The sequence below is a fragment of the Thermobia domestica genome, chromosome 3 (assembly GCF_964235325.1).
Source record: "Thermobia domestica chromosome 3, izTheDome1.hap1.1, whole genome shotgun sequence".
Lineage (NCBI taxonomy): Eukaryota > Metazoa > Arthropoda > Insecta > Zygentoma > Lepismatidae > Thermobia > Thermobia domestica.
Genome location: NC_137456.1, coordinates 268,348,878 through 268,374,941, shown reverse-complemented (window position 1 = coordinate 268,374,941; position 26,064 = coordinate 268,348,878). Strand labels below are relative to the sequence as shown.

The 26,064-nt window shown below is 35.3% G+C and overlaps 1 protein-coding gene across 1 annotated transcript in view; it reads left to right on the top strand.

The window, feature by feature from the left end:
• LOC145681647 (uncharacterized) overlaps positions 1–26,064 on the top strand; it is a 227,172-nt gene that overhangs the window by 45,746 nt on the left and 155,362 nt on the right. The window contains exon 3 of the mRNA XM_081753269.1: positions 17,170–17,257. Coding sequence (XP_081609395.1) covers positions 17,170–17,257 — 88 coding nt within the window. The remainder of the gene's footprint in view (positions 1–17,169; positions 17,258–26,064) is intronic.

Here is a 26,064-nt window from a genome sequence, read left to right as displayed (position 1 = left end):
ATACTAGTAAAATTTCATAATTTTGGAACCACCAAACCGATCTCATTCAAATTTTCAACATGGATGAAGTTCAGACATGGGATGACTTTTATCACTTTAGTTTGACGGTCCAGTGTAGGGAGAGGGAGAAGGTGTATCAGACGACCAGTCTTAGGCATTTTTCTCAGCTTCTATTGCACGTAGACGCCGGAAACAAAAACTGAAAGACCAAAAGGTACATGAACAAACAAATGGTGAAACTTCCATATCCAGTGGCGTAGCGAGAATACACCAACGGGGGGTCAACTCCAAAAATTTTAATGGAAAATGGTATCAATTTCGATTTTTTAGAAGTAATATTGAAAAAGAATTAACTTTTACGGGAAACAGTTTTCGTTAAATTCTATGGTTTCGGATCTACTTCTGTTATTTGTTGTATTGCTACTATCAGACCACCCGGTAAACTCATTTTTCTGTTCGTAGTGCACGGAGACACTTTAAACAGAAAATGAATGACTAAATTGTATCTGAAGAATAAAATGGTGATACTCCCATATCCAGTGGCGTAGCGGAAATGCATCAAAGGGATCAACTCCAAAATTTTTAATGGAAACTGGTATCAATTTCGACTTTTTTGGAAGTATTACTGATAAAGAAACAACTTTTTCGGGAAACACGTTTCGTCATATTCTACGGTTTGGTATCTACTTATGTTATTTGTTGTTGAATTTCCACTTCAGACCAATGCCACCTCAGGCATTTTCCTCTGTTCGTAGTGCACACAAGCACTTCAAACAACAACAAGAAACTGAATGACCAAATCGTACGTGAAGAATCAATGGTGATGCTTCTATATCAATTGGCGTAAGGGGCATACATCGACGGTGGTAAACTCCAAAATTTCAAATGGAAATTGGTAAAAATTTCGATTTCTTTGGAAGTATTATTGAAATAGAAACAACTTTAACGGGAAACACTTATCGTTAAATTCTGCGGTTTGGGATCTTCGTCTGTTATTTGAAGTGAATTGCTACTATCAGTCCACCCGGCACAGGCATTTTTCTCTGTTCGTAGTATTCGTAGTACACGTAGACACTTAAAAAAAAAGGATTCAAACTGGACCAGTAGTGTGCGTTGTGTATGCTGACATCTCCATTACTGTTGAAAGTTGCTACATTCGTCCACAGATGTCCCGGTGGAAACAGGGGTTTCCTGGCATTCATCCACTGACAAAACTAGACGGATCTGTAAATCTTGTTTTCGGAGTTCCTGATTCAGATAAACATGGTCAAAATGGAGCACGTTATTAAGCAGAATCCTCCAAACCGTCATGTTGCTTATCGCAGCATGCTGGCGAATCTTGTTTTCGAGATTTGGGGAACCACATGGATTGCAGCAAGGATGCCGGGAGACCGTTTATCCTAAACACGGCGCCTGATCTGCTGACGTCTTTTGTGTTGAGGAGGGACATGCCCAGTCCTCTGCACACCAAGTGTAAGAGACAAAACGCTTTCCTCGACTGCCCAGCACGATTGAGAAACCGTTAACCATATAGCCGCGCAGCCTCGCGATAATTCTCCCGACTTCACTCAATACTATTAACATATCAAAAGCTACGATATTCGAAAACATCGTTTGAGTTCCCTCAAGCACACGAAATAATAGGCAATAGGAGCCGAAATCAACAAACATTCAACACTTTATCTTTCAACTACAAACAACAAATATTCAACTGTTTTATATCAGAACTGTTTTTCCGTTTTCTTTTCTTCTTCTACTTTGTCAGATGGCACTTCATTAATGTATTTTTCGCAAATCTTAACCATCATACAAAAATTTATCCCTTTTCACTCCTTTTTGCAGCTTCTTTCCCTCTTGACCCCCATCATCACCTGTATCTCATTCTTATGTGCAGCTGTAGCTTTGGCGCACAACACTTTAAACTATTTACAGGTAAAATTCAATTCTTTGTATGGATAGGCATGTTTATAAGGAACAAATGGCGACAGAATGAAATACAAAGTAATACTCTGTATTATAGGTTTACAAGTGTAGTGTTCTAGTATAAAATGATTACAAGTGATTTACGCCGGATATAATAAGTGAGTGTATATGAAAGATGGCACTATTAGATGTTATTTTCCACTGGCAGCATATTTTTGCACAACGTAAAAAAACCTGTATTTTATATGTTCAAGTGTAACATTACTAGAAAATAAACCATTACAAGTGCTTCTGAAATTCGTACCATTGACAAAACCCATTCCTTTCAATCTTGGCTTGCGCACATATCACCGACTGCTGACAGACTTGTTCCTTTCGGACGCACTCCCGCGCTAGCGTACGGACCCACCAGCTTTATTCTTCCCTGACCCGAGTAAATAGCATTCGTGTTTTAATGGCCACCTAACACAGGTAGGTTTGAGTTTTTGCACTATAATATCTAATTATTCATCCCTGTATTTTATTTATGCCAAGTGAGAAATTTTCATGTCACCAAGGGAAACCTTATAGGGGATAATAAAAAGGAAATTAGTGAAAGAATTATAAGTTTTAACAATTGTTTCTAATGGTGCGCCAAAAGTAAACTTGTATGCAATCCTTTTCTCTTGACTCTCTTCTTCACCTGTGTCTCAACGGTTTGCTTTAATTCTTCAGATTTCCGTCATCATCTTTTTATATGATTTCTTTAAACTTATCCTCTACATCTTTTTTATTGACTAATTCGTTTATATGTACGCCTTCTTTTTTTTTACACATCCTTATTATTCCACTATCTACATTTCTGTATCGTTTTCTTCTGTTTCTTTCTTTCGTAACTTTATTTTCGATTCTCTCCTGTTTACCATATTTGTTTTGGACTTATATTATTTGTATTCTTTCCTTCTATTATTGTTGACGTACGTATTCCCTGATTCATACTAAGGTATTCCGTTTCTACTACCTGTTTGTCGGTGTGTCGGTGTATCTACATACCTGATTCCTCTGTTATCGATTTTCTGGTTCAAGATTCTAGTGTTTAACCTGTGAATTTCGTTTTACCAATTAAATTCGATTAATTACTAGTGAACATATTTTCTTCTCTGTATTGTCTACCTGAATATATTAACATAAAATCTACATTGAACTAAAATTTCGTTCATCTACATTCGTATTTCCTTCTGTCATCTAATTCTTCTGTAATTCAGAAAGGATGAAGATCTTGTCTTCCTTCTGAATATCTTCATCAGGTAACTCATTGATTCTTCTTATGCACCGATTTGTATACCTTTTGGACAATAGTGTGCAAAATGATTATATTCGTTGCAATTCCTACATTGTGCACTCCTAGCTGAACATTGATATCTAAAATGTTTTCCACATGCTAAACAACCATATTGATAACATTAATATTTTCTTGTGATTGTTTCAGAACGAAATCTATTGATTTTATATAGTTTGTCCTGGAAGATATTTGTAACTTTCGTTGGTCTTTTGCGACATTCACTTGTAGAAAGAAAAAAATGCTTTTGTCACTGATTTAACAATGCACACCGCATAGATATAGCAAATCATGTAGCATTGCTGGAAAGGGAAGTAACCATGTTTTGTGAATTTTATTCAAGAGTGGAAGAAGTGAATCTATCTGCTCTCACTATATTATTGATCTTCATTTGGGCCTAATTATCTGTTCTATACTAGCATCCTGTGCTGAATGGATACAAAATCATTGAAAACATTGTCGTCCCTGCATCAGGATTCATAAAACTCGTAGTGCCGTAACAAGACGGAAGGGTGGTGTAAGGGGGCACTGCCTCCCCCAATTTCAGGAGGGGACTTGACTGGTGTCCAACTTTTTGTTTTGCACAAATTAGTACCTAACTCAACAGTATTAAGCATTTGCCGAAAGTAAACCTGGAAATAAAAACATGTGAATATTAGCGTAGCGCTGAAAGGAGGTAGCCCCGTACATTTTAAAACATTGAACTGCCTCTTGGTAAAAAGATGTAAAATTCCCTCGAAATAAACCTGAAATTTGGAATGTGAACTTTATTAACAAATTGAAAATATCGACAAAAGTGCTAAGATAATGAAATAAACAAATGGCAGATAGCTAAATTTCACATATTTGGATTATTTGTGAGCACTAACGAATACGTAAGATGTTCGAAAAACATGATATTTATCCCTAGAAGGAACAACAAGAAATCCTACCCACGAAGCTAACAGTGGTAACATGTGTAATGGATACAATGATTCAATTGAGGTGGTTTCATGAACCCAGCCATCGCAGGATTCACACTACACCCAGACTTCATTGAACGTTTCACCACAAATTATACATTTAGTGGGGCTTTACTATTAATATTTTCTCGTTGTCCGTGTCGTGGTTCATTAGCTTCTTGTTACTTTGCTATTTCGTCTGGTGAAGTCACTTTTTCTTTATTTGCCTCTTATATGGTATCGAACTCTACCCAGGTCTGGTGCGTAACGCAAAACGCCACTTGAGATTTTCTGTCAATGATTATAATTGTTTACTAATGGAGAGCTCTTTACTAGTTAATGGACGAGAAGATTCTGATTTTTCGGTCATATGTGGAGAACATGGATTCGCTGCAGACGACAAACAAGAAGTAAACCCCCTTTCCTTCACCCCTAATGAAGTTGAACATTGTGGCTCTTCACAGATAGCTCTAGTGTATCATCTTGCAACACGAATCAAGTTTGTGGACAGATAGTCGGGTTTGTAAATATCTGATGGTTCAGTGAATATATTTCGGTGCACGCAAAGGTATTGAGAGCAATATCCATGCGACACCCGTTTCAATATGCCTCTGGAACAAGTTTAAAGCCGTAAATTAGTTTGAAATAAATAATTGTTGGTTTCTTTTCAGATCGGTGTTATGGTTGCAACGACAGTAGCAACACCATGCGGCTTCGCTGTAATGCTTTTGCCTCTACCGAAGTCGATGGTGATAAGTAGCTTAAGATTAAGATTAAAATGTAAAATCGTCTATCCTACAGCGGCCTAAGGTGGTGTTTTAAAGGATATCTTTCTTACCTACCGTAGTTTTAGAAGATAGTATAGTTGTATATCTCTGCTTATACGTGCTCCGGGGCAGGTAGTTATAGAAATATTCATTTGCCTATTACGGCTTCAGAAGTTGGATTTAAGGAAATCTTAATAGAAAACGATTTCAGGAATTGTTTAGGAAGGTTAGCGATCAGTACTGGAACTTATTCTTCTGTCCATTTGAGGTCATCTTTTATGGCTGTCCTCTGAAAAGAAAGTTCGTGAGGAGAGGGTTGGCCATCTTCGATTCCCTTCGGAACCAACTTTGCGTCTTTTTGGTATCCTCCTTCCACCGTCTGTTGGTGATTATGATTTGAATAGAAAATACGTGCTCGTTAATGAAGCATGTTTAATAGTAGTTGCTTACACCTGAGGTACGGAACCTTACAGCCTCCACACCAGGAACATAATCCACAAGATTATTTGAAAAGTACAAATATTGTTGTGGAAACATTTGTTAAAAAAATTCTATTTTCATGGCAAAATCCTTGATACGTGCCAGTAAGTAGGAACATAAGCCCGTAAAACTTTGCAAAATTCACTTTTGGTGGAATCTTGAATTCTGTGTTATTGGCTTTCTTGCAGAGATTTTAATAGGATTGCCTGATACTAAATATCCGAAACCATTCAGCTCTGAGTAAAATAAAATGGTCTTAGGTGAAGCACAAAACTTTTTTAATTTTTAAAATAAATTTCCGATAGCTATTGTTGAAAACTTTAGCCTCCCAGCACTATGTCATCGGCAAAAGTGCTTATTCGTTAATCAATGTAAAATAATCCCAGTTGCAATTAAGAGAGCTTGCGTGGTAGTTTTATGATCCATCACGCATACGAGAATTTTTTAAGACTTGTGTGATTGACCTTGAAGATCAGGTATCAGCGGTTTTTCGGATGGAGCAAGATTTGGAGAACACTGCCGGATTCTTATTTTGTGATTGTAGCCCTTATAATGTCCAATTCCGTCCAGAGTGTATAAAAACATTTTTATATTTGTATAATAGCTCATGAGTGGCCTGTTTCTGCGACTGGTCTAGATTACGATTAATATCAAAAACATCAATGTTGAAAAATTTTATCTATTCTTCAAAGAAATGACAAACTCCTGTTTTCCTGTACAATTTTTATTTTCTTCTATTTTGTACGCTTTCATTGCAGGAAAAGATTAATCCAGGCATGCCACAAGGTCCACCACTGACGTATTTTTTCCTTAAAGTTACAGGATAATTATTTGGATTGGAAATTACGTCATGTTGTTTACCTTGTCAAGGAAGTCGTAGAGAAACGATACGAAGAAAGATTTATAATCTTCAATCTGTCTTTTTGCTATTACCGGAATAAATGCGTGAAAAAGTTGAACTAACGTAATGCGTTTGTCGATAAAAAAGCAAGCTTGTCTATGTCTAAGTATATGAGTGGTGTGTTGTGATAAAATGTTTTCCTGGTTCTTTTCTGGTAATGTTGGCTTCTTATGATTTTTAAATAAGATATAAATTGTTTGTTAAATCGATTGTAACATAAGCGTTTATGCAAATCTAAACTAAAAATAACTGGAATACATGATTTCTTCCTCATACGAAAGTAATGAATGTCGTTTCCCAACTTTGAATGATACCATTACTACATATTTCAAGGTAATAATTTTATTTCATATCCGCTGTTTTATGTGGTATTAATTGAACATCAGGAAGTAAATATTCGAAAGGCCAGATGAAAATGTGTGATCCGGTTTCCAGTAGCACTGTTCGTCTGCGTAATTTAGTGACTATTTATAGGCTATGTTCTGTCATTAGAATTGCTTGATCTTTGACTCCTGAACAAGGGTCGGTCCTATTCGCTTTTTGGACGTTTAAAATAGGTAGAATCACAGTACCTACGCTTTCTGCATATTGTGAAGTCCAGTATTAGATGTTCTGTTGTGGATTTTGTTGGAGGTTTTGTGGTGTCCCCTGTTTTCCTCTATACTTCACCCCGTTCTAATAGTTTTTTTTGTTTCTTCGCTTATTCCCTTAATTTCTCTTTCTATTTTGGTTATACAAACTGGTTTGTGCAACTATTAAATAGGGCTCTGCCATTTTACTGGTCAGGGAAGAAAATAGATTTAAACAGGAATTTTCTGCTGGTGCGGAGATTCTACGAGGTTGAGGTTAGACTTCTGATCTTCTTTTTCTAGTTGTGGTGGTAATATTGAAGTATTTAATGGCGTAGCAGGAGGATTATATTGAAAAAATAGGATTTTGTTTAGGTACTGCAAATTTGACATTAATTTTATCCTGTAACGATTCAAGAGACTGAGGTAGTACATGTAAGTATATACAAATACAGTGCGCCAATATATAACGAATTGAGTTATTTTGCAATAGAGAGATGAAACCTACACCGAAAGCTAATATATCTATGAGCTTCTTCGTGGCTAAGCGGTTATCGTGCTCGCCTTTGGAGTGGGTGACCCGGATTCGATTCTCGGCGGAAGCATGCTGTTCGGATTCCACGTTAATCAGTAGGTCCTGTTTCATATAGCTTCGCTGGGATGTTAAACTCAAAGGGATATAAAGGGATGTTAAACTCAACACAACTCAACTGAAAGTATATGTCTATGAAGTGGCTAGCGCAAATGTCAGTAGTTGAGCAGTAACAGAGTTACACATGAATATTATTATTATTACTGTTACTATAATAATAATAATTATTATTAATGAATAGAATGTTGCAATTAGGTTTTGTTTCCTGAAGTTGGGAAGTCAACTACGAAATCTCATAGGTAGTTATATAATGCTTATATGAATCATTTAGAAGCATTTGAGTTTTGCAATAGTTCGTAAAGGCAGTGAGTCTTTGAAGCAAGGCGGTAGGACAGAAAACCGAGAGAACAATGGTGCACGTGTAGAAGCCAGGGATCAAGTTTTATTGGTCTCTTATTTTGGATTCCAATAGTCTCGCTATTCTCCCATTAAATCAACAGTTGAATCCCTTGGGAGCAAATATATGGATTTCATGGAGAGATCGAAGTAAAAAAAAAATCTAAAAGTACTGTAAATACGGGAAGAAAGACGGATAAAAAAAGTAGTCAAAAAAGTAAAGGCACAGATTATTGCTAATCATTCGCGTTAAAATTGAAAACATTGCGTATTAGCATAAGCTATGGTTTGTTTCATAGTTACTACGGATAAAATAGTAAAATAGATAAATTGATTCGATTAGACAAATATAATATTCCAGAGCAACAGAAATTTTAAGTAATACAAGATTACGACGTTCAATAGTATATTAGTCATAGTATATGAACTAATAGTATATTAGTTCAATAGTATAATAGTATATTTGTGTGTTGTTGCTAAGTGTTAATGCAAGTAACGTGATAATGTCTTAACATTTTAAAATCCCTCCCTTGTCAATTTTAAACTTACTGCCTGTTTCGTTTTATTGTTTTATATTATATCTTGTTTTGCAGTATTCTTGTCGTTTAGTACTTCATTTTCGACGTTATAACAAAAATAGTTGAGTTAAGTTGATTTTGTGTTTAACGTCGCTTTCAGCAGCAAGGCTATATGAGACGGGACATACTGATTAAAATGGAATCCGAATCACATGAGTACCAGCCGGAAACCCGGATTTCCCACGTGGTATGAATAATGTATCTTGTTTCGGTGTTTCTTCTAGGCATATAATATTGTTCTGCTGGCTTTGTAGCTGTCACGTGCCTCTTTGGTCACATTGTCTCATGGAAGCAATTATAAAATCTGAACTATTAGAGTGGATCGTATTCCACCTTGAAATATAGGTCTCCGTCTCATACAGCCTCGGTGCAGAAAGAAACAATAACCTTCATCAAACACACAAACAGATATAACCCTACATTAGTTTCGCCATTCCATTTCAAAATTAAATGAAATCTTACAGTTTAACATCCCACGATTCTGACTGTTAGGTTAAGGGAGGCGATGACTAAGGCAAGTGAATGATGATGGAAGAATTAGTGGAAAGAGAATGTGGAAGGAAATGGGGGTACTCCGAGAAAACTCATGGAAACGATGTTGTCCACCACAAACTAACTTCACCGGAGGATTGAATCAATGCGCTATTCAATTCGAAATGAAATAAAACTTCTAGTTTTACATCCCTTGGTTATACTCTATAGCTTATAATAGACGTGTGATTAATGAGAGTGAATGATTATGAAATAGTTGGTGGAACGGAAATGTGGAAGGAAATTGGAGGACCCAAGAAAGTCAACAGCATTAATCCATGTGTTTCACTTGTTACAAAGTTAACTAGTGTTTAAAGCAATTGCTCTAATTGCATTGCTCAAATTTACTCACTGAACTCGCATTTCACACATTTTACACACAATATCTTTGTTTGTTTGTTAGTGTCTTGGTTTGTTACATTTACTCGTTTTGCAAAAGCCCAGTTGGTTTGGGTGCTTACTTGCACGTAACCAGTCAAGGTCGAGATACTGCATTGTGGTGCTTCTGGAAATGTAGCTTTATCGATGACGCAACTTTTGGGAGCGTATCATGAAAATAGCTCCATTAATAAAGCAGATATGAGTGCATTCTTGGTTTTCCTATGGCCCAGCTCACATACGCCTTTTGTAGGGTAGACAAACAGGGGTGTGTGTGTGTGTGTGTGTGTGTTTGAGTGTGTGTGCCTGCTGTTTTGGTGTACAATTTGTGTTAGTTCTCAACCCCAGCCCACATTGGCATCTACTTTTAGTGGAAATTCAACTGCGAACAGTGTGTGTGGAGAAAAGTTTGCCCGTTTTGTAAATGAGTGCCTTGGTGATATTGTGCTGTCGGACAGTAGTAGTGAGGAATCTGATGATTATGAATTCAATTACATAGTTCAGCTAGAAAGGGAGGCGCGGTTGCTCACTGGTAGAGTGTTCACCTCCGGTGCTTGGGGTAGCTGGTTCGATCCCAAAGGGACATTTTGAAACAAAAAAGACCCTCTTCTATCACTCTCTCCAGCACATAATAAAACGAAGCATTCTTGATGTGTTTCAAATGGGTTGAAAACAACAAGTCCAAATATGCGTTTGGCTGTTTCATTTAAAACGAAATCATGGATGAGATTTTACCCTGTACAAACCGCGAGAGAAGAAGGCTAGCCACGTTGGAACGAAGAGAATCGGAAAATTTTAGTCTGGACAAAATGAATACTTTTCTTCGGATCTTTTACTAGCACGAGTAGGAATCAGGGAACTATCCCTGTCTATGAAGTAAAACCCAATGTTCAAAGTAACTATTTCTGTCAGCAGGTTTGAAGACATAAAGAAAGAATTACAATTCGATGATATATGTACGTACAATTCAAACAAGCAATATAATTGTCGATTATTCTTACATAAACTGGCAGAAAATTTAATGAAACCCTGGATGATTCTAATATTATACACACTCAACTTGCCACTAGGAACAATTACTGCTTTAAAAATCTGCGGAATTGAAAAGGTGCGAGACAGAACAAGCGGCAAAAAGATGTGAATTTTTTCCATACAATACTTAAAGAAATAGTACATTGGCATGCTTCATTGGGACAAAATCATTTGCAAAGAATATAGTAAAATGATTTCCACTTCATTCGTTTTATACATACAAAAAGTCGTTCTGAAATTACTAAACAATGATGTCAATTACATACAACAATATAAGTAAGTGTATAAATATTGCTCTTTTCACAGAATTCTGTTTAGAATTTTAAAATAAAGTGAAAATTTAAATATATGAGTAAACTGAAATGTAGTATATTTGAAGAAAATATTTTATTGCAGTGTGTTTTTATATTTTCTGCTAATTGTAATAAGTATAAAATACTTGTAAACGTTGCTTTATAATTTGTATCCTTATGAAAATGTCCATTGTTATTGTATTGTTTAATAAATTAACCAAGGGATGCAAATAACCACTCGCCCGGGGCGAGTATTTAATATCATACCGATGGTAAGTAAATGATTTCTATTGTGGGATGTGGGCTGATAGCCTTTTTCTTGGGCGAGTAAAATTTTGTTGCTTATTTGGATCCCTGAATTAAGCCATGACAGGGCTGCAAGAAATAATTTGCATAAAAATCCCAATACAATTTTTATACCTTTAAATAACATATATGGCCTCGGAGGCCCTGCCTATGCATTAGCGTATATTATCTGAACCATGCAAATAAAGGTGAACTTTAATGCGTAGAATCCCTGGTTCGATCACCAGTGAAACAAGTTTGTGGTGGACAACATCAAATCCGTGGGTTTTCAGAAATGGAATTTTCCAGGATTGAAAGTTCTCTATCTCATTAACAATTCTCTCATGCTGGCAATGAAAATAGACTCTAATTTATAATTTTAAAATTTACTGTTTATAAAAATCTTTATCATAATATGCCTATTTATCGAGGTGATTGTAGATATTAGTTTTTTCAGAGTCAGGCTACTTGGCATAAAAACGATCCATTTATTGTAATAAGCTATCTAAAATAGTGTTACATGCATATCTCAGTATCTGATGTGCAACAAATGTTACATCATGCGTTTTCCATTACTCATGATATGCTTAACACACTAGTTTGCAAAGTGAATAATCCAGAAGTTATTATGTAGGCCTATTGCCTTCATGGGAACAAAAAGACGATAGTTACAATAATGTTCAATTACTATAGACTTCTAATTGCTCACATGAGGTTCACTTTACCGCAACTGCTATATACAAAATAAATATCTGAATAGACACTTAAGCATTGCTATTATATTTAAAGTGCTATCAAATATCACGATATATAATTAACCCATTAGTTTTAATTACCTGAAATGATATGGAAATAAAGCTTGCTGGCGATAAGTTTACGCATTTTTTACCCTGTCAAAGTAATAAATGCTGGTGTTCCTTTGAAGGCAAATAGCTGTTTCTGAGTGATTAGTTTCTTCGAAACAATTTTTAAAAATATGCAAAGATTTTCCAGACATTCCAGTCGAAAATTATACAAGCAGTCTCCACTTGACTCAAATTTTACAAAATGTATCAGGACTCAAATCTCGTCTCGAACTAGATTCGAATCAAGTGATTTGAGACATCTCTCGACCCGTGCGCATCCGGTTCGGCTCGAAAGCGAATGAGCAATGAGCTAAGCTGTAGACAACCCTAAACATAGGCCAAGCAGTTTACACATGTTTCTCCAGCTCCCTATAACTTGTAAGAAATTTTGGCTCGAGTCCAAATACTTGCTCCTCCGGAAATCGAGCAGAGAACCTCATGAACAACGTCGTTGCTTCTTAGACTTCACTACTACAGAGTAGTGTTTCTTCGTTTTGTGGAGGTGCACTGCTTCTTGGAGCTCTGAGCGTGCCCCCGGAGGAAACCGAAACAATACGTCTGTAATATAATAATAAATAGAATAGTAAAGTGTTTAAATAATATGTATTCCCCCAATAATAAGTGTGCCTCCCGCGACATTTATTTCTGAAAGACGCACAGCTACAGAGGACGTCAGTCAATTAGTTTTTATTATTCAGATACAAACCGCCTATCTTTCATGTTTTTGCACGGTATTCTTATAATAATAATAATAATAATAATAATAATAATAATAATAATAATAATAATAATAATAATAATAATAAGAATAATAATAATAATAATTTGTAGTAGAAGATGTAACATTGATAATTAGACTGTCTATGTAGGAAAATCAAATTGTGTACTTGTAACTACATACAAGATTTGCTCGAGTTGGGTCGTTTTGGTTCGACTTGACTGTAAACTCGAAAGGAATTCGAGTCGAGTTTCAAGTCGAGTTGGAGGATTTTTTTTCTAACTGTGTTCTCGAGTCGAGTTATAAGACGGCTGTTACGAGTCGAGTCGAGTTTCAAAGAAAACTCTCTCGAACTCGCTCGTGCCTATCCCTATACGAAATACATGTAATGATCACTACAACTTAATATAACGTTAGTCTATTTTCAACGTAAATACTACCAACTTTCGAGAAAATAGATTCAAGTTAATTTACAAAAGTGTCAGTACCTTTGTGGAACAGTAACATAGGGAAAGGCTACGACGGGGAATGGACACTACCATGACTGGTCGCGTACCAATTTTAGAAGTTTCCATTATCATCTTTAACATAATTTAATTGTAGAGTCTTCTGTCTGTGATCAGGTCTTACCTAGATATACCGCTTACGTCGGAATACCAAACCCTTCCTAAATAATAAATTAACGACCTTACTACTTTTCGTTCGTTTTATAACTTTCTGCAATATGAAACATGAGCCTATACGTTAGAGTAGAATCTGAAGTACATGAGCTCCCAACGTCAAATCTATCCTGGCTCTCCTGCACCAAAGACAGATACGCAAATTATTTTCTGCATTTTCTGTTCTAAGTGTCCATCCATGAACTTGAATTATAACTTTTGACAATCATTGTTCTGACCAAATTTGGTTGTAATTCCACAAGTACTTCTTGGATTATTTGTCTTCCGAACAGATTAACACGCGGAGTAAATATATAAAGAAGTATTGGTAAGCCAAGCTCCTTAAATACGAAATGAAATTTGTAAGTTTAACCGTAAACGACTATGCCCTTTAGGCTAAAGAAGACGAGCGACTAAGGTTAATGAATAATGGTAAAATTAAGTACTTGCGTTCGCTCACAGTGAGCTGAACCTGAGACCCTATGCACCACTGGTGCACACACTAACCCCTAGAGTAGCGATGAGGAGGGTTAAAAATAAGTAACAGTATTATAAATTGGTAATATTTCAAGTTGAACTAAGCGCTAATTTTCTTATACGGGCGTGGCAAAACATGATATGTACTGTACATTTAAACAGACAATCAGATTTCAAACTTATGAATTAAATATAAAATACTTTCCAATAATTTTCCAATAATTCGAGAACTTTCCTGACCTTTTCACGCATCTAGAGCCTCTATATTTTGTTTCTGACAAAAGGAATGTGCTTTCTTGATGAGAAAGTAGCTATTCCAAGAAACAAAGTGTGTAATCCTAACGACTGCAAAAAGGTTTATAACCTGTTTTAAGTAAGATATAAATGCTGTTTATGTTTGTTTACATAAAATACGTTATCTTTTCTATGTATATAACAGCTCGAAAAGAGCCTACAAAGGGGGAAAATGAAAATGTTCTACAAAGAAGTGAACTAAATTTTTGTCACAGGGAATATCCCTTTCACATTCCCCGTCAATTCGTATAATGAACCAGCTTATGTTTTATGACATAATTACGTCACTCTGTGCCAACCAGGTGGCTACTCTATTTGAAGTTCGCAGGAAAGTCCTTTTTAACCATTGCCCAAACAAATACGTTTGACACATCCTTCAGGAATTCATTCTGATGATGGGCATTTTTGCTGATCTCCACTCACCGTCACTCTGAATCAACTCCCTCATTCTCACCCTCAGCCACACTCAATCTCAATCGACTCCCTCACAATCACCCTTAATAACCCTCACTCTGAGTCATTCCTCACCGTCACCCTCAGTCACCCTCACCCTTAATCGACTACCTTACACACGCCCTCAGCCACTCACCCTCAGTTGACTTCTCCACTCTCAAATACACCCACTCTCACCCTGAATCGACTCCTCCATCCTAAACATCAGCCACTCTCCCAATGAAATCACTCCCTGATCCTCATCCACAGCCATACTCACCTTTAGTCGATTCCCACATCCTCGCTCACCCTCAATCGACTCTTTCACCTCACCCTCAGAAAACCTCACTCTCAATCGATTTCCTCATCTTCAGCCAACCTAACCCTCAATCAAGTCCCTCACCCTCACCTGCAGAAGAGAGTGATTTGAACATTTTGACAACGCAACTGTAATTAATGGAAGCAGTGGTTCGTTTGTTGAAGTGAATACCTAATAGCTTGTAATATTTAAGATGCTGGACTTTTTGGTTTCAAAAACTGACTGACCAGTCATAACTCGATTCCTTACGTTTCACACGTGCTTTCAATTGTGCAAAAACCCGAAGTCGTGCTTTTAAAATTAAAATTATTGTAACTTTACTTTGGGTTGGCAACACTCCTTCTCTGGTGGCATCACCTATAGTGCCTAATGAATGTCCCTTACAATGTCTATCTTTTCTCAGAAACAAAATTTGAATCAACTTCACCAGTCCAAAAATAACAGAAATAAAAATATAAAGGTTAATCCTGATTTTTTGGAATACTGAAGTATACACGACTTTTCTGCAGTCTCTCTCACTCTACCACCACCGAAATGCGGTTAGAGACCTCCATTGTATACTTAACACACTGTACTAGGTTGCTTTTTATCAAGTAGTTTTTTCTATACAAAGAAATAAAATAAATATCATAGTTACCCACATGAACAAAAGAAGTAACTTCAACAATTACAAACATATAGTAGGCAACATTGTATCAAAGAAACAAGTAATAATAGAGTATAGAAGCATACGAAGTCTTAGACATCCCAAGTTAATACCAGACATGATAAATTATTTTTCGTGACAAATAATGACATCTAATTTGCTGTCCCACTTGGTGTTCCATGTAACACCAAAATACCTTGGTATTCTTAGGGTTACATTTAAAAGTTAGTGGGAAATGAATTGTGATTAAATATACAGTTGAGTAATCCAAGTAAGGTTTCATTTAATATTTTAATATCTTAATTAGAGCTAAAGTAAAAAAATTGCGGGTCCTAGTTAAGGGTAGTTTAGGGTTGAAACTATGGGTTGAGTATTAGAGCAAATCGAAACTGGATCGGTTTGAATTTTTAATATCTAAAGTAGGAGCTTAGATATTTATTATCCGTGTGTTTGAGGTGCTTTAACTGTGAGAAGAGCTACTGAGATTATTGAAGGTACATTGTACCTGGACCCGTTTGTATTTTCAAATGATAATTAGGACGTGAGATACACAATTTGGTGTTGTTGGTTAAGGTTTGATTAGTTGCCAAAATCTGGAATTGCGTTTTCTGAGGGTTAACTAAACTTAACTACCCGTTTGAATTTTAAAAATCCGTAAAATAGGAGCTGAAACATATGAGTTTGTATTTTAATGTGCGCATTTTAATTATATCCAACTCATAGTTTTTATAAGAGATTTGCCATAATATTTATTTATGAAAATACACCATTGGAATTATGGGCGGTCCAAACTAACCACCTTGTAAACATTTGGGGTTAATATGAATTAAAATTAAAAATTAAAATTATGAATATAAATTAAAAACCTTACGCTCTGTAATTAAATTGCATACCTAAAAATGCTTGAAGAAGAAAAGTACGATAGAAATGAAGTTATCATATTACTGACGTAAAACAACTACGTAGCGGTAAGGCATCATACTTGAAATTGGAGATCTTAATCTATCAATTCTACTTGGCTTTGCATTTTATAGGCGATTCGTTTATTAACCCTACAACCTCCATTGATACAATTGCTGTCTCGGGGTTTATACCTAAATTGGTCTAACTTTAATAAAGGTAGGATGTTAAAATTTATAGTGTCAATGTGTTCCTGGAGGATGTAGCTTTCGAGGATTTTATTATATGTGTAAATTATCTCGGGTAGGGGATAACGTCTTGTGTCTGTTTTTTTTTCAATGCTTTTTGCAACACATCTCCTTCTTGATGTATACGCATAAAAATTGGTCTGGGTACGAATAATGGAAGCCACTACACCGTAATATTCTGTATTTGTATTTCTTGGTTATGTGGATGAATTGGGAGAAGCAAACTGGGCCAATATTTTTGATTTTCAGTTTTCTTTTTACGTAAATTACATTTATTTTCAGGGCGGCTAAATATAAGAATACTTCTACGCATTTAGAATTAGTTATACTTATGTTAACTCTTTGGAATCTGTGGACCAGAACTTTCGAACTGTATATGATTCATGACTCTGTAGTAATTAGATGGTCACCAGTGCATAAACGTGAGAATCTACGATTTTGTTTATATCCCTGGCGGCTGTGTAAGTGTCAGAAACCATACATAAGGAATCGCTAAAATTTGAGAAGCAATTAATTTACATACGTACTACCTGATTCACTAAAATCTACATTTTTGTTAGCTTTATGCACTATATATTTCAATGATTTTTTTTTAAATATCACATTTATATTAAACACAAATTAATAAATTGTTATTATCTTTTCAGATTTCTGCGATATCTATATTAGTATATTCATTTTTGGTGCTCCAAGCAATAAATTCTATGTTCTATTTGCGTCCTCCTTTAATAAAATGTAAGTACAGTGTAATGTACAACTTAACATTTCAAAGCGAAAATTATGGGTTCAGACCACGAAACAAAAGTCGGTTTTCGATGAAAGTCTTTTCCGAAATTAAGAATAGTATTAGTATTTGGTATAAAGTAAAGATAAGTTAGCTCATTTCTACGCTTAATACGGTATATTTTGATATACATTATTGACTAAGTTCAAACAAATAACTGAACCTTAAAGAATGAGCTTACTCGTGGGTAATTAGTAATACAACGAGGTTTTAAATTACACTGATCAACACTGGGTTTGGTATAATGTTAGTTGTAGCGAAGACAAACGCCTTAAGGAGAAATAAGTTACTGCATAAGAAAGTGTGCATGACGTAAGTACTAAATCGTGACAAATAATAAAAAAGTTGTGCTGTTTGCTATAAGTTGAAAGGCAAAAATGCCTGAATATCTTATACTTTAATATTGTGATCAGGGCTCAAAGACCTAATGCAGGGTTGATGTATCTTTAGCAAACGTTACTGGTTTTTCGAGCAATAATATGTGAAGTATTTATAGGCAAAATCTCTAATTATCCTTCGAGATTTTACCTGATTTATACACTTATTAGTGCAAATTCCTGTATCTATGTTGGGATATATTCTGTTTGTTGTTTGTTTATTTGTATTTACAATCAATCTTTTCCTGGTATTTAAACTATAGTAATGCTACAAATTTAATAATCTCCGACAATGAAATTTCAGCGTTTTATTTTTGTAAAGCTGTGCAACATATAGCCCCGAGGTTACAAAGAGATGCTAAATGTAAGCAAAGAAATAAAAGAGAATCCAAAATAAAGTCACGCTTATAACACGAGTGGAGTGCATAATCTTCATCGACATTTAAAAGTATACAAACAAAACGCATATAGTTTGTATGTCCTGTTGGCGAACAGGGCAAAGGTGTCATCAGGGCATATTGCGGATGGAAAGTCTCTAGTAAAAGAATGTTATCCTAGAACATTAAATTTTTCTTTTTGAACAAGAAGAATCTAGACTGAGTAACATAAGGTATCTTCAAAGGAACTTAATCATATATTATCATTTAGAAAATACATGTTATGGATATGGACTGCTTAGATGACAAGTAGCTAAAAAAATATTTCTTGAGGTAAAATTTAAAGTTTCAATCTTGTGAGGGAAGTATATTTTTTTAATTTGCCTACCAAAACCGTAACTACATTGTATGTAGGTTATGGTAGTATGATTTACTGTCCACAAAGATATTTTATAATGATAAATGAATGCATTACTTCTTAATTCTGAAGTTCGGGCTTTGACTTCAAGCAATCTGTATATTGGATAAATCAATAATACGTCAAAGTCGTAACTGATTCTATTGAATATAGTAGATTATAACTATAAGATATATGTGTTGAAATACACACTCCACTTCTCCTTTTTGATTCTTCGATATGTTTATTCTAGAAGCGCTATAACCTTTAAGTAAAAAGTGATAAAATATATTTATTTTTTCAAATCAGTAGCCCTAGATTAGGAGTACCATCTCATTTTTCTCTGTACCTGGCGAACATTTTTTTAGTGACCAGTGCTTCACTAAGAATATTAATTTGTGTTTAAAAATAAGGTTATTAATATAGTTATTTTTCGTAACATACAGACTCCACTACATAGCGTATTAGACCTTGAATCACTACGAGTGTTTTGACCTCTATGAATGAAACAATACAATTATGCAGATTTTTCTAATCATTCCTGCAAAGCAAAAGCAACTCAAAATACACATTTTTATTAACTATTGCAGAGGTTTTAAATTTGTTCCATCTTCCGTCCAGTCTTCCACTCATCTCTTGTAACAAAACTATAGAATGAAGTAGCCCCCTTGGTTTGCATATGATGAAATTCAACGTTTCTAAGTAATCTTCATTTCTGATCAATTATAAAATTCAAATCTATATTTCTCTGGCGGACATTTTATACGTGTGTTGTCGACGTATGTGTTTTATTTAATGAAGAAAAATGGTACCAGTATATTTTTTTTCAAAAGTGAGACATAATCCAATTTGGAATACATTTCAATTTGATTCTATTTTTAATACTAAAATCATTTAGTTATGATCCTTTACGATTCCGTGATGTGAGACATATCTCTTCAATTACTCCACTTCAAAAACAATCCGTAAATTAAAAGCAATGTTGTACGTTAACGTACTGTAACGTACAAAACAAAAATAAATTAATATTTAGCCGGTTTGCTCTTGAAACCTGTCTGTAGATCGACATACCGATGTCACTGTTTCTAGTTCCAAACTTGTAAAACTATAATCTGTAGTTGGAAAAATGTAGAACGTTATGATAACTATAGATAACAACAAAACAGTACAGACAGTAACTGACAGAATGTTATGTAAATCGTCTGCATTGAAGCATGCAGAATCATGTTGTGTTCTACTAAATGCTTTTCACCACGACTTCTATCTGTAAGTGTGTTCTCGTCTTTGACGAATGTGTTGTTTATCTGAGTTCTACAGACAAGAATGTCTTCATATATGCCAAAAATCCCAATATTTCACCACATTTTGAGAACAATACTGCACACGTCACAGTTTGAATGTAAGTTACTCAGCATAACTTCTTTGGTTCGTACTTCTTTGAGAATTCGTTGAAGATTTTGAATGATTTACTTATTCACATATGCAGAAGCTGCTCTTCCACCCAATCGTTTAACAATACGATGGTGTTCCGCCTACTTCGAACTGTCTGATTGTAAATTCGTTAACACAGTACCCTGGCCGGTGAATACTATAGTACTTGGGTCCCGAAATTCTACAGCACATATCCTTCTTCACTTCGTGGTGTGGACCGTACAATAATAGACGATGTCCTCTTTTGATTTATCATACATCGCACATAAAGAAAAATCGGAACGTTTACAATGACCCTCTGCGGACAAAATTGCTTCAATGCTTCCAGCTTGTAACGATTCAGCTTTTATATTGGATTCCAGAAGGAAATGTAGACGTATCAAGCTGTACAGGGATAATGGAGGTGTGAATCCTTATTTTCCGGAAAATAACTTTCATTATTATTAAGTCTTCTTAATACATGGATGAAATAAGTAGAGAACAAGGGGATTTTTTGGTCATCCTGTTAAAGTAGGTTATTTAGTTTTCAATTTATTATTAGTATTACTATTTTCAAAAATTAAGAAGTGTTATTCTTTATTTAATATATAAACATAATAAATTATCTATGTAGGTTTAAAATTTAGCGGGATTATTCAACATTTCAAATGAACAAGTCTCGTTAATTTGAAAGACGTCCTCTTTTGTGTTGTAGCTCAGATTGTTCTAGCTCACCGTTGGTCATCATTAATTCTAGTCGATTCTGGGTTTGAATTCCAGTGAAAAGATTAGAATCTTCTCTGTCAGTGTTTCTGTGCTTGAACACCTGTCATTTACATAATATAACATAAAGATACGTAACTCTGCACATTTTTTCAAACCAATCATATTAACTAAATCACGTTATTCCTAGTTTTGTGTTTATATGGTAATCTGAAATATACTAACACAGTCACAAGACTTTCCCTGAAAACTTCGTCCAAGTAAACTCACTCCAGAAATTGAAGTACACTTTCTAGATTTCTTCTTGGAAAATAACATGAAATTTGTGTAGGTTGTACATCAAACTCTGGTTACGAAATATGAACAAAACTACATTAATCAATTTGAGGATTGCTTAAAAATATCCACGTATAAAATTCAACCAAGGGTAAATTATAACTAGCACAGCTTGTCTCAAAAAGGTTGACTGCATTCCTTATTGGCGTTTTGAGGCAAAAATTGAAGGCAAAAGTCCATCTTCTGGTATTTCGGAAAAACGTAAAAGAGGCTCGAACCTCCAAGCCAGCCTTTGCTATTGCGAAAAAGTTTCCAGATGTGTTTTTCTTTTTCTAAATATAATAAGACTAGTTACCAAGTGTAGAAAAAAGCAACATTTATTGAAATATTTAATGATACAATATATCGAAACCTTGTATTAATGTCAGCACATGCTTGCTTTTCATTTAGTTCTCCATACGTAATGGAACATTTAGGCAAACGAATCTTTCCATATGGAATATAATGCTCAAAGTTATAACGTAGAATATAATTATCACCTGAGTACTAAAATAAAAAATCAAAGTAGAACAAAAACAGAGTTTATAGTGGATATGAATGTCATAATTATCTTTAGAACGGTTATACATCGCTAGAAGCATGTTTCGAAAGTCCTTGTGATAGCTCATTTATCACGCCTCTGTTTCCCGGCCAGAAGGCAGAGATACTACAGGTTAAATTTTATCTAGGGATATAAGGATCAAGATATACCCATCTAGTAGTACCCTACAATGCTATCCTAGAAAGGATGGGTTTAGGTCTAGTTTAAAGGAAGAACGCTCTTTCTTCATTTATCAATATACAATTTATTAAAATAACATAAGGATAACAAGAAAAGAGAAAGAAGAAAACATAGTTTGCAAAAGTCAGAATATATCAGAGGAGTACTGAGACAATATTTTGAAAGCCTTGACAAATTATGACATCTTGTCTGTCTTCAACTTCAAGTAATAACAGAATAAAGTGAAAATTCAAATTTCAAATTAAAATGACAGATATTAATTGCAATCATTTTCAATCAATTAAAGAGTTAAGTTATTCTAATATTTGAAAAATAATGAATTTAGTTGAGAATTCTCTACTAGAACTTTGCCATATTGAATTTGTTCCGAGGCTGCCTGCCGACAGAAAAAAAAGTAACTTAAGGGAGAAACACATTTACCTGAAAACTGATGTTAGGCTTCGTACAAGGTGTAGACACTTGACACTATACTTTCAATCGCACTCAACTCTCATTATGTTTCACGGGTTCGGTCATTTTATTATGCCCGACACCGTCACTGATGACGCATGTGGTTGTGTGATATTCTGGATTTTTCCAGAAAGCAGGATGAGTCTCCTCTTGACGTGTCAGTGTGAGGAGGAAAGAAAGATAGTACAAGAGACATACGCAATTGCTTATCCGGAATCTGTTTTCTTCAACAATCAAAATAAGCGATTGTCTAAGGAGGGAGAGGGAGAAGTCGGATATTCGGGAGATGGTATCTCATTTGATCGGAAGCATAACATCACTCCTAACTCAAATTTTATGACATTATCATACTGACATTTCCTGAATTGTGGCATTAGTAGATTCATATTGAGCCAATATCCTGTTTCTTGCAAACCGGGTTGCGTATGCACTGGTCGTGCAACACAACCTTGAGTTGTTTGTTGTTTGTGTTTTCTTGACTAGTCATCCTATTCCTTTGCGGCAGGAAGGAAACTAAGTGTTTACATAATTTGCAGGTTTGGATGAAACTAGAATATGTTAGTCATCCAACCGTTATCTCTCTATTTCCTTTCTTCTAGAATCACTCACTCCTTGAAGTAAATTGGACAATTTAAGGAAATAGCAATAACACATTAAGATTGTTGTTCCTGTAAGCAATGCGTATGTAGAACAAAGAAAGTAATGATAAACCTTTTTAATAAAGTTAAGGAGAATTGAACTAAGGACCTCGGAATATATAAAATGGTCACGAACTGTATAGCCCGTGACATCTCCCCGCATTGGGTTTTCCAAGCGACCCGCTTGGAGAGGGTAATGTTGGCACTGAAAGGGTTAATGTAGTAAATGAGTACAATTTAATTGAAACTGAATGCAAATCGATGCTTCAATATGGCACAGAGGTGGAGAACTCATGTCAGGAATGTTGTGTTACAAATTGAAGTACGAACTTAGACTAGAAATTAAACTACTGAAGTTATTGAATACACTATGGTGTATGAGAGGTACGTCGTATACTAATGATACAAGTTCTCTGTAATCACAAATGTTACATGGACTAAAGTAGAGAAAAAAGTAAAGTAGAAGGAAAACAACAAGGCTACTAATACATGAGTCTAATCGATTAAATGTGATCACAGAGACTGTATGAAAATACAGCAACCATTTGCGGAGAACGACATAAGAATTGCAATAGAAAAATACATCATTAAAGTGTAAAGTATCATCATTTCACTTTGAAACCACAAGATTCAAATTACTGGGGTATAATAATCAGAAATGTAGCAATACTGTAGTACAAAGCATATTGAACAGGGGTGAAAGAAATCTCGATATTAGCAAAACGATTAATGATACCGTAAAATAATATGAAGTACTTCCTTATTTCTTTATCAATATCCTTGATATGGTTGAAACATTGAACTTCGTACTTATCGATAACGTTTCTCTAAAAAGGAAAAGCAAGTAAACCGTAAGTTTTAAACAAGGAGGATTCAGTAGTCAATCCTATAAAAAAAATATGTTTTGCAAACAGTGAAAGTAATGCATAATACATAATATATAACCCAAATAATAGGAAAGTGACACGTAACCTAAATAATAGTCATTTTAAAAAATCAGAAAATAAAAGTCAAACTGAACTTTTAAATTGAACAAAAAAGAATTTAATAAATATATAAAAAACTTTGCTTAACTATGCAGAAGCATAGATAAAAAAGACTAAATTGTACTATAATCTACACCTTAAATACACTATAGTTATACTAATGGACACAATAATGATACATCACATTACAAATTGACATTTAATGTTGAACAAAGCGCTTTAAATCAGCAATTTTCCATATTTCAGTTTGTCATTTGATAAATGAAATATTACAAAAATAATAACAAGTTCGTCAGGAAGCATAAGTGTATATCTATATATAGGCACGGCGAAGCTATATAATGAAATCTATAACTTCAAAAACACTATGAATAACTTCAATACATGAATAACATATATTGATTAATATAAATAATGATGCTGTCGACCGTCACAGAAGATGGGATTTCGGGACATGAAAATAAAAATATATACTAAAACAAAAGTGAGTTTAAAATAATGTGTTCAATTGCACCCAAAGATACGTGTTCTGTGAGGGCGGACGTTCCATCTTTAGGATCGCCGTTTCCCAAACCATAGTACGCAAACACAAGTGCGCCGAGTATCAGGAAAGTTTGGGAAACACCGAGCCATGCAAAATGTAGACCAACCTTGAGCCAATAGTAGATATAGGAGGATATATAAACGTATACGTGAATAACACAAGAATATTATTGGTTGCGAAATAAAGGTAATACAGCGAATAGAGTAATATTGTTAATCACGAAACAGTAACATAACACATGTTAGACGAAGTACTACCAGCTTATATCCCCTTAGTGGAGTGTCTAGCGAAGACACCAGCGCGCAAGATCCAAATGCAATACAATTTCGCCTGCAGAGAGTATAGCATGTAGCAGCTTTGAGCATACCCATAGTGAACAGCGGTGGAGGGTTCAGAGCAAAATGCTCGGAGCCCCCACTGGAAAATATCCCAATCCAGGGGAAAACCCAAAGGGAAACCATGGAGTACGGCGGGCTGCGGGCCAACGGTTCAGAACCGCTAACCAAGGATCCAGAAATGCATGAAACGAAATAAATCAGATTTAATAACATAAGCATATGGTAAACTAGACAAAGATAGAAACTACTCTCTAGGAGAGAAAAGAATCTGAGCCGGAAAAAAAAGCTATGCATTACATAAATAGCACAGGTTTATTGTATATTTAATCCAGCAGAACATAGTCATACCATAGCACAAGTTCATCTAGAAGCGAAACAGAGAGACATCTGGACCCATAAGATACCGGATGTTCCGCGATAGGAACGACACAGTCAACGCCAGAAGGGTGTGGAAGGCAGAGTTTCCAAGCATAGTCGGGAACAATCATCGGAAGTGTCCTACCCGGATCGGAAAATAAGTCGGACGCAGATCGAATCTCGGTGGGTGTGAAGTGCGTTATAAACGTGAATCGGGATCGACAGTTTCGAGCGTGGGCAGTGTTGCAAAGTCGAAGCAACACATAAGATGCTAGGAAGCAACACATTGAACCCCGATAGCAGGTGAGTATAATGAACTCCTAGCAAGGTGGTTATTGCAGATTAATCTCTGTGTACTGAGGCGTTAGGTTTAAAAAAACAAAAACGAGCAAAAGATGAGGTAACAGAGAGAGAGGGGGGAGCGTGAGGGCTAATGATTAAGCCACTAAGCGAGTCGTAAAGGGACTAAGTAACAAATGCTTGCATAAATAATATCATAATCGTGGCTAATAGGCGTATGAGATCGAATAAAAAAATGTTGGTTCTAACATTTCATGAAAAATGCCATGAAGAAAAAAGAGGGGCGAAGTAAAATATAATCATGGCGTTTAGGTGTGGCTACAGGCCACACAGGCCGTAAATTCCTGACATAAGAGCGGAAGATAGTTGGTTGATGGAAACATAGAGTGATTGTTTGAGTCTGTGAAGAAAACATGGCCGGCTAACGAAAGTCACGATGGGAAAAAAACATGGCTTTCCCCACGGAGCACTGTATCCGCTACATGAACTGAAAGACAAAGCGGCCAAAGAAAAACAATTTTAGATTTGTACTAAAGAAAAGTATTATTATTAGTAGTAGTATTATTATTATTATTATTATTATTATTATTATTATTATTATTATTATTATTATTATTATTATTATTATGAAAGAAAGCTGGGTGGCAAATTTATACAAACCAATGCAGTACCGTACGATACCACATAATGCGAAATACATAAATCTGCAACACAAGGAGGCTTGATAGTCTAACGAAGCATAGGGAGGGCAAAAAAATCTAGAAATGGGCATGAGGATGTGAATAACGGGGTCGTACCTCGAAT